This window comes from Ostrinia nubilalis, chromosome 14, assembly GCF_963855985.1.
Source record: "Ostrinia nubilalis chromosome 14, ilOstNubi1.1, whole genome shotgun sequence".
In the NCBI taxonomy this organism is placed as follows: domain Eukaryota; kingdom Metazoa; phylum Arthropoda; class Insecta; order Lepidoptera; family Crambidae; genus Ostrinia; species Ostrinia nubilalis.
In genome coordinates, this window is record NC_087101.1 from 10,426,291 (window position 1) to 10,441,041 (window position 14,751).

Sequence of the window (14,751 nt, forward strand, 5' to 3'; positions counted from 1 at the left end):
ACCTTTATAATACCGTTTTACTAAACGTTTAATGAGAGTGTTTGAAAAAGAAAAGCTAATTGCTATTGGCCTAATATTACAATAAATGAAGCTTACTTTTGACACTTCGTAAATTATTTTTTTTCCTTTGTTAAGTCGTTTGATCATGGCCAGTATATTTGTGATGTTAAAGAAAAATGCATGTAATTTTTTAGTAAAATATATTTATAAAAGCCTATTTACACAAGTACCTTAATAATTAACGATACTGATTATTAGATTCACACGAAATTAGTCAAAAGCTTTGGGATTCATTTTAATTTAAATACACTCAAAAAGTGAATTTTATTTTATTTCTATTTTGCAACAGCTTTTTTTATAATTAATTTAAGTATAGACATTTTAGTGACATTCCGTGTGAATCTAAATTGTCAATTATTACTATTTAAGTGTAGGTAAAAGACGTAATTTAACAAAATAGAAAAAGGGCTTAATAAAATATGCTTATTTTATAGACAACATACCTCCCTACTATTTTTTATTCCATTTTACTGTGGTATCATATAATTATGTTCCTTTATAATCATTATGAATTTAATTAGCTGATACGAATATGAACATACATTTCACTAATGTCCGTTTTCACCATCAATCCCTAATTTTTATGTGACCCCTATGTCAACAAAATTCCTGTTATTTGTCACCATAGGGGTCACTTAAAAATTAGGGATTGATGGTGAAAACGAGCATTAGTTTTTTTTATTACGTTTATATTTCTTATTATTAATCTTCATCTTAATGGTATTTATTGAAATGGTTTATAACAGGACGCAGGAACATAATTGTTATTAAATTTTTTAAGCGTTAAAAGTTGCATCTCAAATCTCAAACCAAATTATAAATAACTTGAAAAAATTTAACTGCGGCGGGAAGCGAACCCACGATTTAAGGGTAGGTTAGTACCTAACCTTTTTTTTCGGGGAAAAATGCATTGAATTGCGGGTACGGAGACAGATCCCTACGGGGACAGGGTAGGTTATGTGGGGCTCACCAAGTCAGAAGGGCAAGGCATACTCACTAAAAGACTCCGGTGCTCCGTCATTCGCCTTAAGTGGGAAGGAACTGTGGGATTCCGGACAAAGCCCTAACCTACCCTTAAATCGTAACTTTAATCGTTGGGTAGTCCCAACATTGATGAAACAATCGCTGACCGTAACAGCGTATTATACACTAAAATCCAGTGTCTAGTAGCTCAAATGGAAGAGCGAGCAGTCGCCCGACAAGCGAAAGGTCGGGGGTCGGGGGTTCGATTCCCGGCTTAGGCAGTTCGACATTTTCGAGTTATTTATAATTTAGTTTAAGGAGCATAATTTATGTAATAGGAGGCATTTTCTTGCATTTTCCGTATTAATATCACCCAAAAATATAGTTATTTTAACCATTTACTATTGTCCTAATAAATAACAAGTGACAACTAAATATTGTATCCTTAATAATAACAATAAATGACGTAGTTATTTAATAATTTGTGCCAACATACCTTTTACTTCAATTTAGGTTTTAAGGAAAATCTACATTTTTAGTCAACATGTTAGCAACCGGATTTGTATGAGTGTTTTAAATTATGGAAATCGATTGGTTTTATTGGATTTAACCAAGTTTAATAGTCACGCAAGTGTCATACTAAAATGTTTGTTATTATTACTTTGGTACCAGCTGATTCTTTCTACAAATTGGTAGACGACCAAAATATCGGCCGACTAAAAGTCCGTAGTCGCATCGTCGCACATTTCTGGTGGGAACGCAGCCTTATGCAGTCGATTTGATCAAGACCAACATTATGTTCTACTCAAATTCTTATGTGACTAGACTGCTTGTGTACCTTATAATCTACGTATAATTAAATTACTGTTAATTTTGTTGTGTAATCTTAACGTGCTCGTGTAAAGTTGAATGAATAACCAACTTAGTTATAGGTATTTGAGTCTTCCAGCGACGTACCACTTTTAGTTTGGACCACGAGCCAAGTCGCCGGTTTGAATTTTTAAATATTTTTTCTTCCGGCAATTGGGGGCACTCTCAATGTTTTATTGTTTAAACACCAAATCAATAAAAATCTACGATACAATCTTAGAGTGAGCCCAGATGCCGGAAGAAAAAATATTTAAAATTAATTAATTATTTGTTACTGATAATAAACATTTGTCATTTCTTTTCATCTGGCTGTCAAACCCAATTCCTCAATCTTTAAAATTTCAATCTGGTGACTTGGCATGTGGACCAACTTATAAAGGGACCAAATCGCTGGAAAACTCATTACACTTACATGTACCTGTAAATAAATATTTATATAATACATGTTACAAATGTATGTCTGTTTATGCCACTAGGTAATGTATTGTATACCTGTCTGTTATTTCAAATAAAATAAACGAATGACAAAGTGTTTTTCTCGTATAATGCTAAATAGGTAACCTACAGTTACTTATTTCAAAAACATAACATGACACCTACATATCACTTGAAAATAATAATAGGGGTAAATCATTATTTATTTCAATTTCATTATTATATTAAGCCCATATTTTCTTCAATGATAATATTCGGTTTTTTGGTTTTATTCTTTGGTCAGCAGTAAATGCAAATTTCAATTAAATTCACCACTGTACATGCCTACGGCTCATTCACTTTTGCTAGTTTGAAGTTTATTTTCAATTTTCTGCAGCTCGTTCCAAATGGGCTGTAGGCTTGTAGTCCGACTTGGTGAATTACTAAAAATACTTCGAGTTTATTCACATAAAATAACAAAGCCTCATTTGAATTCACTTAGGTTCTATTGCTATATGGCACTTAATTGTAACTTTTCAGTGTTTAAATAAAAACCCTAAAGTCTTAGACTGGGTTGCATCATCAAACACCAAAAGTCTGTTAAAATATACTTACAAACAACACAAAGTGTGTAAAGTGAAGTGCTTATTATTTGTGTGAAATGTTAGGTTTAGTTCCGATGTTGATTAAGAGATGGGGCTGTACCTACCATTTAATTTCGCGGTATCATATTTTTTTTATAAACAAGCTATTACAAACAATATTAAAGAAACCTGAGGCATTATTTCTAGTGCTTTACATTTACACTACATTTAAGTATAAAACTTCAAGTTTCTACTGGCGCGAGCCATACACTGGTATATTATACTGTACGTGTACCCTGTGTTCATTTTCTGTGGTTGTCCATACTTAGGCCCCAGTCTCTATTAGTACATCAAGGTCATCACCTCCAGATTGGTTGATCGACTGCAGAAACTCCTTGCCAGAGAGCAGAAGTTCGTAGAACGTGTTCACCACCACCAAAAAATGGATGTAGATTACTGAAATAGGTAAAAAAACCTGAATTATTATATTAAGTAAGTATTACAAATAACATATGTAAAAATAAAGTGTAATGTGTAAAAAGAGTGAGTTAAGGGACATGTTTTTATACTTTTGATAAGTATGTGAAAGGGTATAAAAAAGCCGCCTACAGAAGAATGTAATTCATATAATTATATTAGAGGCTTTTGCTATAATTATATCTTCTGGTTATGATGATTCATAGTGAAGAAGCCAAAATCTTCTTAACCGCAATTTAACTGTTCTCTGTCACAAAGTTATATTCGTTATCAAACAACTTTTGTTTATTCTGCACTCGATTACGTAGCTAGGTAGGTTATTATGTCTTCGTGAGAACTTATACTGAAGTATAAACGATAAGTATTTATTTTTAGATAAAAACTGCTATCACGGAAACGACCGCGCCTTAATGTGCATTAAAACTGGACTAAATAGTCTAGACCTAAAAAACTGATACAGACAAAGTATAAGTAGGTACTTTAACTTGCTCTTAAAAAACAACAACAGCTACTATCCTCCAATCTGGTCGAGTTAACAGCGCACCTGGCAGCCGTGACGTCACATCGACGCTCTGGTATGGTACGGGGCGAACGCGGGAAGGTGTACGGGAAAGGGGAGGGAGAGTCGCATTCCAGCATGGTGCGCAGTTAGCTCGATCGGGTTGTATTAAAAACTGAACCATACTCACATGATAAACCTATCAGAATGAGGGCAAGCCACCACGAGGTTTTCAGCAGCAGAAGCAACGAGCCCAAGATGGTGAAGAATGTCACAAAGATGCCATAGGCGAAGTACGACAGCACCAGACCAGATAAACGCTGGAAAACAAAACACGCAATATTAGGTAGGTTCTGCCGAAGGTGCAGCAGTACGTAAATTAGAGATAACCTCAGGGACAGTCTGTTTCAAGAGGGATTCAACTCTAGGTATACCTTTCTACTCTTAATTTTATGTTGGATTCAAAAAAAGGATAGTGACTCAAAATAATGCTTTACATTTGAAAGATTAAGTAGGTTTAATATTATTTTCAAGACAACACTAACCAAATACATCTATGAATCAGTGATAAGTCATAATACTTAAGTACTAATCAAAGGTTCTTTATACGTGAAAACAATAGAAAGTCCTGACTGTGAAATTTTCACCAATTGTAGAGACCTTACCTTTCATAAAAACTTAGGTAGGACAAATTCAGAATTTTTCCTTTCAATCTTTAGGCAATTACAGACGTATTACCTAAATAAATAAATGTAAATAAAAATAAGGTCCTGAAAGACATTTCCTCATACTGCCTGAAGTAGGTATGCAGCAGAAGGCTTTATAAAATGGATTAATACGTTTGCTATCAATTGTTTTGTGGTAATGAGCAGCAGACAATTAATACAGCGGGTCGCAAAGCCACGATTTTTAAGTTTTTAAAGTGTTGTGATTTATAAAACAGCAGTAAGTTTATTTGTCTCATTATAAGCAGCAAAGATACTTTTGCGGGAGGTGCCTGGATGCGGGCGGCGCAGAACCTTGGGGGAGGCCTTAGTCCAGCAGTGGATATCTTTCGGCTGAAACGAACGAAAAATACTTTTGACCCAGGAATGGTCGTTGTGACAATCGTTGGAGATCTTCGTCAAGCAGTGGACGGTACATGACGGTACTATGTTGAAACGAAGGCCACCACTGTATCTAATGCTGATGACTTCGGACCGACTATTCTCGTAACTCTCGGTTTGCGTCCTCCCTCGTATAGAAATCGACAAAATGATGCGGGTTGCGTTCACAATTGACCTGACCGTTGACCGCAGAACGCATAGAGTGTCGAAAATCCTCAAGAGTTTCTTTGTAGGATAACGCGTCGATTAGATAGGTATACTAGATTAGGAGGAATAATCGAACCTTCTGAACTCCAACAATCAGGAATGTGGAAGTCATGGCCAAAATCAACGCGACGAGCAGGATTATTCCCAGGACCACCTGCTTGGAGCCCGGGTTTACGTCTAGGTGAACCAGGCCTAGGAGGTGCTCGGTACGGTTGTGCAAGTACGAGTAATCCTTATTGTTCGGACCTATTGAGGTTTCGCATATGAAAGTGAGCGACGTGGCCGATATTCCGAGTGAGAGCACCTGAAAAGAGATGATAGATAATTTAAGCTGTATCCGACGCCTTTTTTTTTACGGGGAAAAAATGCTTTGAATCGCATACCTACCCTGCGGAAGCTTTTAAGCCTAGGTGCAGACCACCGACTTTTAGTCGGCCGATAGTTGGGCCCAATTCTAATTTGTATGAAGAATCGGCCGATACTAAATCGGTGTAATCACTTTCATACATTTCCATACTGATTAACAGCCTGACACAACTATCGGCCGACAAAAAGTTTGCAGTCTGCGGCTAGGCTAATGGTAATAGGCGGTCGTGGGTTCGAATTCCCGCACTATTGCGATGAAAATTTACTTTTATTGGTATGAGTGTTATCAACTGTTATGTGTACCAGGCAGATAAACGTCTCGGGTTTGAACCCCGCACAACAATGATGAAAAGTGTTGCTGAGTGTTTTCTGTTGGTTTGTTGTATTCATTAATATCAGCCTCTGTTTTCTATTTATTATGATTATCATATTCTGTTATTAGGTAGGTAATGCATGGAGGATATTTTAATATGTATTTGCCATCCTTACATTTTTACACATTTTGTGTTCTGTGTGTGGTTATGATGACTTAAACAAATAAGCTTCGTAATCTTTAGGTATAGATACTTAGGTGTATTTACCTACTAAGGAGACGCTGACGTCATGGTTATGGAAGGATTTACAGACTACAGCTGCATTGCACAGGCATGTTTACATTTATAACAAAGTATAAAGTTACTCGTAAATACAAGCTCGTTAGATTCAAAATTGTATGTTACAATACAAACAGTTTTATCGTGTGTTATTTTGCGATACTCATGCTGAAACGTGATGGCAAAGAAATATTAAGTATTTTGAGATGGACCTCCCAGGGCCAACTGCAGACCACCCAACTCCTTAAAAAAACTTAAGCAACCCTATTGTGCCTTGTCATGATACTGGCTTCTAGATTATGGTAAAAGCTTGTTTTCAATGGTTGTAATTAAGTTTTTGTAACAAGTTAAGTTTCATAATTAGTTAACTGTAAAATCTAATGCGCGTAGATACGTCTATGTGGCAGAGAAAAGCTCAAACACTACGCGAAAACTCCACTGAATGAAACGCTCTACTTACGGTTAATTGTCACTTACATATTCAAAAACTATATTTAAAGTACTCCACGCAATTAAATATGTGAATAAAACAATGATAGGTATTTTAATAGGTACTAGGTATAAACAAATGTTAAAATAACAATTAAATTAAACAAAAAAGAACTATGAAATTGCAAGTTAACATGCAGATTTAACTTACCAAGGTGAAAATACCTATTAAAAGGCACCCCACGTCTAATTTCACAAAAAAACAACACTTTCCAGACCAGCACATGTTTGTTAATTGCTAACAATAACCACTGTGATACAATACCCAGTGAACTCGCCAGTTTAGTTTATAACTCAGTTTTCCGTACCTAATGACTCAAATGTGGTTAGAATTTAATTATTCCCTACAAGTTCATTTGTTAATAGTGAAATAAGATAGCGTTAAAACAAATATATTGGGAAACATAACATCCGAAATTTGGAATATCTGTTTAAATTAACTGTTGGATAATGATAAGAAAATTTGCAGACTAACGTGGTGAGGAGCGCAAAAGAACTCCTCGAATGTCCTCAACAACAACTCAACATTCGTGGCACTTCATGGGTACTTCCCCTCCTTTTCTTAGTAGCCTACTTGCATAAGGCATGCCGCTGAAATTTGATAAACAGAGACCTTATTGACGCCTGTCAGCGATTCATCCAGGGCTGGATTTAAAAATACGGATTAATTTATTAACCAACTAACTAGGTATAACAAAGGTTTTTTAAAACTTTACAATATTTCTAGAATACTAGAGATGTAGATAAATATTGTTTTAATTGTTATATATTATCGTTTAACTTTTCAAGCGCAGGTTGATTCATACTATCAAGACTGGGAAGTTCCCAGAAAATAAGTTTTCCCAATATAATTTTTATTATCACTCCACGGCATTTTACAACAAAACTTTTATAACGATAAAAATAAGGTATTTACCCTCCCGACGTTATTGTAAAATCCCAATATATATTCCCAATTTCCCAGCAAATACAAATTAACTTATTTAATCTTACTTTTATATCTTATCTATATACAGGGTGTTAGGTAAATGGGTATATGAGCCGACACTAGCCCATGTTAACATGGGCATATAAATGGTATGGTGAAGTCAGAAATTTGATATCATCATTTTATGTTTTTTAATTTTCATACAAAATAAATTTTATAAAATCCGATTTGTATGAAAATTAAAATAATTAAAATGATATATATATATAAAAGAAAGTCGTGTTAGTTACACCACTTATAACTCAAGAACGGCTGAACCGATTTAGCTGAAAATTGTCAGGGAGGTAGTTTAGAGCCAGGAGAAGGACATAGGATACTTTTTATCCCGTTCGAAATTAAAAAAAAGTCTGCTTATTTATTGCCATTAAGGCGGAACAAAGTTCGCCGGGTCAGCTAGTTATGTATAAGTTTTCATTTAAATAAGTAATTAGGTTATGTGTTTTCGAAATAGGGCCCTGTAGAACTATAATAAACAAGTCGTCAGCTATTGGTGCTTATCGCGGTCACAACGTGCTAAACATTCAAATCTTTGAGTCCCTTGTATTTGACAAAAACTATAAATAATCATAAATTAGTTACTTTAGTACAACAACCATCAAATTGTTTTGAACCGTATCTCGAACAGTTAACGATAATTTTACAAAATAGAGAGTTCCGTTGAACTTGTAGACCCGTATTACGAAACGATTCTCGATTCAAACTCCAAAATTATTTTTTGCGATTGGTTTAAGTATGTAAATGAATTTAACGATTAAAGGGCTTGAATTTATGGCGGAAACTGTCGAGTTTTGAGTATGGTTTGATAATGCGGGATGAAATTTATGGCCTTGTTTTTGTTTAGTCACAAAAACTTGACCCGAGTCGCCGCGCGGCGGGGACAGCGCCATAAAAAAATGGAGACCAAATTGTTCCGATATTTGAACATGAAAATAAACATACTTAACTCAAAATAGCCAAATAGATTATCCAAACAAAGAGCCAGCTATGAACGGCAATTAGTTATTTAAATAAAAATGACCACTATTTTTGTGTAGATTTTGTTTCTCACTCATTTCTACTAGCTATTACTGATAAGTATAATGAATAATACAAAATATGATTTATTTGCTTCATTAGCTCACATATTACATTTCACATCTTAATGTATTTGAAAAGCTAATGACTGATTGATATAGGTTTTATGTAATTGCAGTCAGTAGCAGAACGTCTGATTTGTGAAATCTAACAACCACCTTTTTTTTGTTTACAAATTATTACAATAAACAGATTTTAAATTATTGTAATCGGAACCTATCAAAATTTCAAAAATCCTATGAGGAAAAAACATTGAAGGAGACTGAGTTGATAGTTGCTAGTTTCCCGTTAAACTTACTTATCTATCAGGTAAAACCTAAATAACTAAATGCACGTACACATACACACAGCTTTGTTCTAATTATTATTATTTTAATACGAGCATCATTTTATTATGTAGCATTATTAATTTACTATGTATAATTATGTATAGGTATTCATTATTCAACAACTATTCGTACATTATTGTTCATAATTATATTTAAACGGTCTTGTTGATATGCAGTTTAGGTTAGTGTCCGTGACTTCCATTGGGCGTGGGACACACTGAAAAACAACGGTCGTGGCCTTCCCCACCGTGGGCCACGGCATTTATGCTGAGCACAGTCCCATTGCGATGGGCATCGCTGTTGCGACAGGGTAGCATTGCTCAGTTCACTTTTTATTTCCTTGTAATATTTATGTGCTATTTCTGTCTTTTTTCCAGATCATCGTAATAAATGTTTCTTTCTTTCTTTATGAATGCCATTATTTGACTCCTAAATACTCGTAACATAATAATAAACGCTGTCACTTTTTATCAGTAAAGAATTTATTTATTTTGCATTAACAATCATACATAACTCTAATTTTACAAGTTACCTCGTTGTGAGTAAATACAACATAACGCATCACATTAAAAAAGTTAAATAAAATAGATCAGTATTTAAAATGAAATATTTACTTGTAAAAACTACTGGAAAACTTGTTAAATTTTACCGCCACTGCCAGAGAGGTTGTTTAAATTCCAAGCCAACCAATAGAGGGCACTAGATCCGATACATAATTCCACCCACAGAGATCATAATGCTCAACGTGTTTTCACTAACCTATAATAAAAATACGTGTGAGCTTGTTAAAATAACTATACTGACAAAATATTATGTTGTTTTAAGTGTTAAATAAATTTTATCAGTTCGAATGGTAAAGTGAAATTTTAGAACGTAAGTAGTTCTGTCAATAGGTAATATCTATGTCATTGTCAACTGCCAAAATTTTGTTTTTATTTTTCAGCGCGAACTGTAAACTGAAGTTCGATGATCTTGGTAAACTTGAATGTTGATTAATCCAGATTCTTGTATTATTAGCCAGTTTTAAGTGAGTGCAAGGCTAACGCCCTTAGTTTTTTGTGAAGCTTGTCTCTTGCGTGGCTATTTTATAAATTCACTGAAAGTGAAAGGGTTTTTGATCACAAACTTTCCACGTAAGTTGTTTCTTTTTTCTTATCAGAGTAAATAATGTAGAGGTTCGTCTCAAAATAACCTTATAATCAGGTGACTGATTAAGCGAATAACTATACCTACACTCAACATCAAATAAACCGCACCTTCCGCGACGCGAACTTCAAAGATTTTCTTCTGACACAATCATGGTACCCCAACAATATTGGTGTTATTTGAAAGCCCAATAAATATCCTTAAAGAAAAACATATTTAATTTCTCAATAAATGATTAACATATACCATAAATGTGACTTGAAAAAAGACCTCACTTTGGGCTCCCCTCTGGGGTCAATTAGACCAAATTTTATTGTTATAAAACCAAATAATGATCACACGTGTCCTGTTTAACAGATGGATAGCGATTAATCCCAACTTAACAGTTTTATAACCATAAAAGTTGGCTCAAGCGTAACTACCTATTTTTTGAAGAAGTGATCCTGGATCCTTCTAAAGACACATTTTTGGGGTAAAAACCTCTCCTTTAATGAAATGAAGTTTAGAACTAGGCTTTTAAATGGTGCCAATATTGGTGGGAAGTGGGGATGCATACGTTTGAAAGTGCTTGTAGCGGGAGGTGCGATTTATTTGATGCCGAGTGTATAAATACTTATCTCCTTGACAATGATAATAAAGTTGAGATAGATTCAAACAATTTGATTTTTTATTCAACTCTAGCTTTTATTCTATGGATAGGTAAGCAGGTTTTCTAGATTTATTAGCCATTACTTAAACAATCGAGTTTAGTAAATATGTATTTAAAAATAATAAATAGGAGCTTATTTTAAAAATTAATTAATTAATACTGTATGTAATTGTGTGTTTAAATTTATACATAACATTGAACTGTATTTGAATATTAGTATCAAACTTAATGTGCTAAAAATCGAATACCAAGCAAGTTAGAGTTATTATGACTTGTATTTAGTCCAGTCAAATTAGACATGAACCCTGCAATAATTCGCATACAGCTGAAAATTGGTACGAATGTTCGGAGCACCATTATGAAATAACTGTGAAAAGTCCCCATCGATCCGACGTATGCTAAAAAAAAATTCAAGGTCAAACTTAAAAAATACGGGTTTTTGAGATTTTCAGCCAAACGGTAAGTTTTATCACAAAAATATGTATGACAAGGTTTAAGACCATACAATTATCTATCAAAATTGTCTATACACTTTCTCCTAAGAGTCAGCGTTTCTGAGATTCGATGATCCGAAGAGTCAAAAAAGTGCTTTCTTCATAACGGTCTTACACATAAATCCAATGTGATATCGCCTCGTGCCACGACTCAGCATTGTATCATGATGTGTTGTCGACGTCGAATATAAAATGATTAACCTCAATGTCATTTGTCATCTTTAATTGTCGAAAAATGTTTGCAACTTAGACGAAGGACTGCACCGTGAGTTTCTAAGATACGAAGTTTTCGTGTCTATTATGTTTAAGACTCTTATATGCACACGTCACTACTCTACTTGTAACTCTATGGTCACTCTTTTAGCCCGGTCAAGTCAGAAAATCCAGGTTATAATAATTCGCATAGAGCTGAAAATTTGTGTGATTGTTGAGAACACCATCCTTAATGAAATGTCAAAAGTCCCCAGCGATCCGTCATTTGAAAAAAAAATTTACGAAGTCCAAGTTTTTTGCATTTTTCCGCCAAACAGTAAACTTATCATATGAAATGATAAGAAATAGTAGTAGATCATAAAATTATCTAATAAAATTGTCTTTGCCCCTTTTTCCTAAGAGTCACCGTTTATGTGGTAACGATGCAAAAAGTTGGAGAATTCGCATTCTGTTAACTACTCCAAAAGTCCACAACTTCAACTCTATTAAAATAGTTTTGAATTGAACAGGATAACAAATACATCTTAAAAAAGGCCTACTGGGGAAACCTGGTAAAAAAAATACGCCAAATAACCCTCATAGGTGTTGTGGAAACATATGCATACAACGAGAACATCAAAACTAACTTTTTGAATCGTTCTACCTCATAATCGGTGACTCTTAGGAAAAAGGGGTAAAAACAATTTTAATAGATAATTTTATGATCTACTATTTTTTCTTATCTATTTTTATGATAAGTTTACTACTTGGCCAAAAAATGCAAAAAACTTGGGACTTCGAAAACTTTTTTTTAAATGACGGATCGTCGGGGACTTTTGACATTTCATTAAGGATGGTGTTCTTAACATTCACACACATTTTCAGCTCTATGTGAATTATTATAACCTGGACTGTCTAACTTGGTCGGGCTAAAAGAGTGACCATAGAGTTACAAGTAGAGTAGTGACGTGTGCATATAAGAGCTCTTAAACATAATAGACACGAAAACTTCGTATCTTAGAAACTTACGGTGCAGTCCTTCGTCAAAGTTGCACCCATTTTTCGATAATTAAAGATGACAGACGACATTGAGGTTGATTATTTTATATTCGACGTCGACAACACATCATGATACAATGCTGAGTCGTGGCACGAGGCGATATCACATTGGATTTATGTGTAAGACCGTTATGAAGAAAACACTTTTTTGACTCTTCGGATCATCGAATCTCAGAAACGCTGACTCTTAGGAGAAAGTGTATAGACAATTTTGATAGATAATTGTATGGTCTTAAACCTTGTCATACATATTTTTGTGATAAAACTTACCGTTTGGCTGAAAATCTCAAAAACCCGTATTTTTTAAGTTTGACCTTGAATTTTTTTTTTTAGCACACGTCGGATCGATGGGGACTTTTCACAGTTAATTCATAATGGTGCTCCGAACACTCGTACCAATTTTCAGCTGTATGCGAATTATTGCAGGGTTCATGTCTAATTTGACTGGACTAATTACTAAATCACTGATGTATTCTTTGACTATTATGGGTAATTGTTTGTGTTCTCTGCCATATTGGTCTTACAGTGCGTACTGGTTCAGCAATCTTCACTTCACTTCATTGGTTTCAAGTGTTTGCATCCTGTGGATATGGATAAGGTGTATTTCACAATAAACGGAGAACATTATTCTTTATGTAAGCATTACAAAGTGCCTTATAATTTTTAATTTCAAACTTTTTTCCTCGAATCAACCTTGCTCTTAACTTTTGAAATTAGTATCAAATTGAGAAAATAATCTTTCAAAGTTATTTTACTAATTAATTACTACATTTTGAATATTGATTAATTGCTTAAGAGTTCTTATTACTTACATATTATAGGTCATTCTTTAGCTATATTATTTTAAAACTCGCTGACCCGTGAACTTCTATCCGGCAATCAAAAATCAGCCTAAGTTCATTTAGGGAGGATACTACATTACAATTAAATTAAATTCAAATTGGTCCAGTAGTTTTAGCCTATTCAATACAAACAAACAAACAAAAATATTTTAGCACATTCCTTAAAAGCTAGTGTTTTGTTTTTCTTCATATTTCATTTGTTATAGCTGGGTCAGAAGTGAGTCCGACAACCTCTCTGAACGAGTACCTACGTGACTACCTCCAGCTGCATGGCACTAAAGCCATGTGCCGCGAGGGCGGCTGCGGCGCGTGCGTCGTGGCCGTGGCGCGGCCCCACCCTGTCACCAAGGAGAAGCACACCGTGGCTGTCAACTCTGTAAGTGTCATCTAGTCCCCATAGCAGGAACACGACTCTGTAGTTTACCAGAGGCAAATAGAGGATTAAACCTACACTCCCCAGTACCCTTCACTGGCCAGACGTGCTTCATGTTCGCATATTTCTCCTCTAGTCGCCTCCTACACTACGACATCCACGGGAAGAAGACGGAAGGAACGTGGTCTTTATAGTACTTATGATAGTCATGCTGGGTCAGGAGTGAGTCCGACGCACCCTGACACCAAGGAGAAGCACACCATAGCTGTCAACTCCGTAAGTGTCGTGACAGTTTACAGGGTGCCATCTAGTCACAAAGTTAGGTAATAAGCAAAGCTGGTACTAGGGGTAAACTCTTCATCATCATTGGGTTATTAAGTTTCTACTGCTAGAATACGACCCTGTCTTGTTTACGAGATTTGGCCTACCCTCCCCACGCTGGGCAGATGGGTTGGAGAGGCCTGTTGTTCGCATATTTTGTCCCTTAGTTGCCTATTACGACATCCACGGGAAGAAGACGGAAGGAACGTGGTCTTTATAGTACTTATGATAGTCATGCTGGGTCAGGAGTGAGTCCGACGCACCCTGTCACCAAGGAGAAGCACACCGTGGCTGTCAACTCTGTAAGTGTCGTGACAGTTTACAGGGCGCCATCTAGTCACAAGGGTAGGTAATAAGCAACGCTGGTACTAGGGGTATACTCTCCATCATCATTGGGTCATTAAGTTTCCACTGCTAGAATACGACCCTGTCTTATTAACGAGATTTGGGCTACTCTTCCCACACTGGCTAGGCGCTGTGTTGTTCGCATATTTGTCCCTTATTCGCCTCTTACGACATCCACGGGAAGAAGACTGAAGGAACGTGGTGTTTATAGTACTTATGATAGTCATGCCGGGTCAGGAGTGAGTCCGACGACCTCTTTGAACGAGTATCTTTTTCTTTTTTATAACGAGGAAGCTCTTGGCCTGTATCTA

At 35.3% G+C, this 14,751-nt stretch overlaps 2 protein-coding genes across 2 annotated transcripts in view; one reads left to right on the forward strand and one right to left on the reverse strand.

The window, feature by feature from the left end:
- Nucleotides 1–183: 183 nt before the first annotated feature.
- Nucleotides 184–7,146, reverse strand: LOC135078131 (uncharacterized). Its single transcript, XM_063972716.1, has 4 exons — nucleotides 6,780–7,146; nucleotides 5,257–5,484; nucleotides 4,058–4,187; nucleotides 184–3,347 (listed from the first exon to the last, which is right to left on the reverse strand). The coding sequence occupies exons 1-4, from the start codon at nucleotides 6,852–6,854 to the stop codon at nucleotides 3,217–3,219; spliced, it is 564 nt and encodes a 187-aa protein (XP_063828786.1). The 5' UTR covers nucleotides 6,855–7,146; the 3' UTR covers nucleotides 184–3,216.
- Nucleotides 7,147–9,796: 2,650 nt separating this feature from the next.
- Nucleotides 9,797–14,751, forward strand: part of LOC135078139 (uncharacterized) — a 42,493-nt gene continuing 37,538 nt past the window's right edge. The window contains exons 1-4 of the mRNA XM_063972726.1: nucleotides 9,797–9,892; nucleotides 9,963–10,152; nucleotides 13,086–13,194; nucleotides 13,608–13,777. Of these exons, the coding sequence (XP_063828796.1) occupies nucleotides 13,149–13,194; nucleotides 13,608–13,777 (216 nt within the window). The 5' untranslated portion in view covers nucleotides 9,797–9,892; nucleotides 9,963–10,152; nucleotides 13,086–13,148. The remainder of the gene's footprint in view (nucleotides 9,893–9,962; nucleotides 10,153–13,085; nucleotides 13,195–13,607; nucleotides 13,778–14,751) is intronic.

What these genes read in the sequence shown, in the direction of transcription:
- LOC135078131 (XM_063972716.1), bottom strand. Translation starts at nt 6,854, where the DNA reads ATGTGCTGGTCTGGAAAGTGTTGTTTTTTTGTGAAATTAGACGTGGGG. An exon ending in TAATAGGTATTTTCACCTTG is followed by an intron (nt 5,485 to 6,779) that starts GTAAGTTAAATC and finishes ATCTCTTTTCAG; the next exon opens with GTGCTCTCACTCGGAATATC. An exon ending in CATTCTGATAGGTTTATCAT is followed by an intron (nt 3,348 to 4,057) that starts GTGAGTATGGTT and finishes TACCTATTTCAG; the next exon opens with TAATCTACATCCATTTTTTG.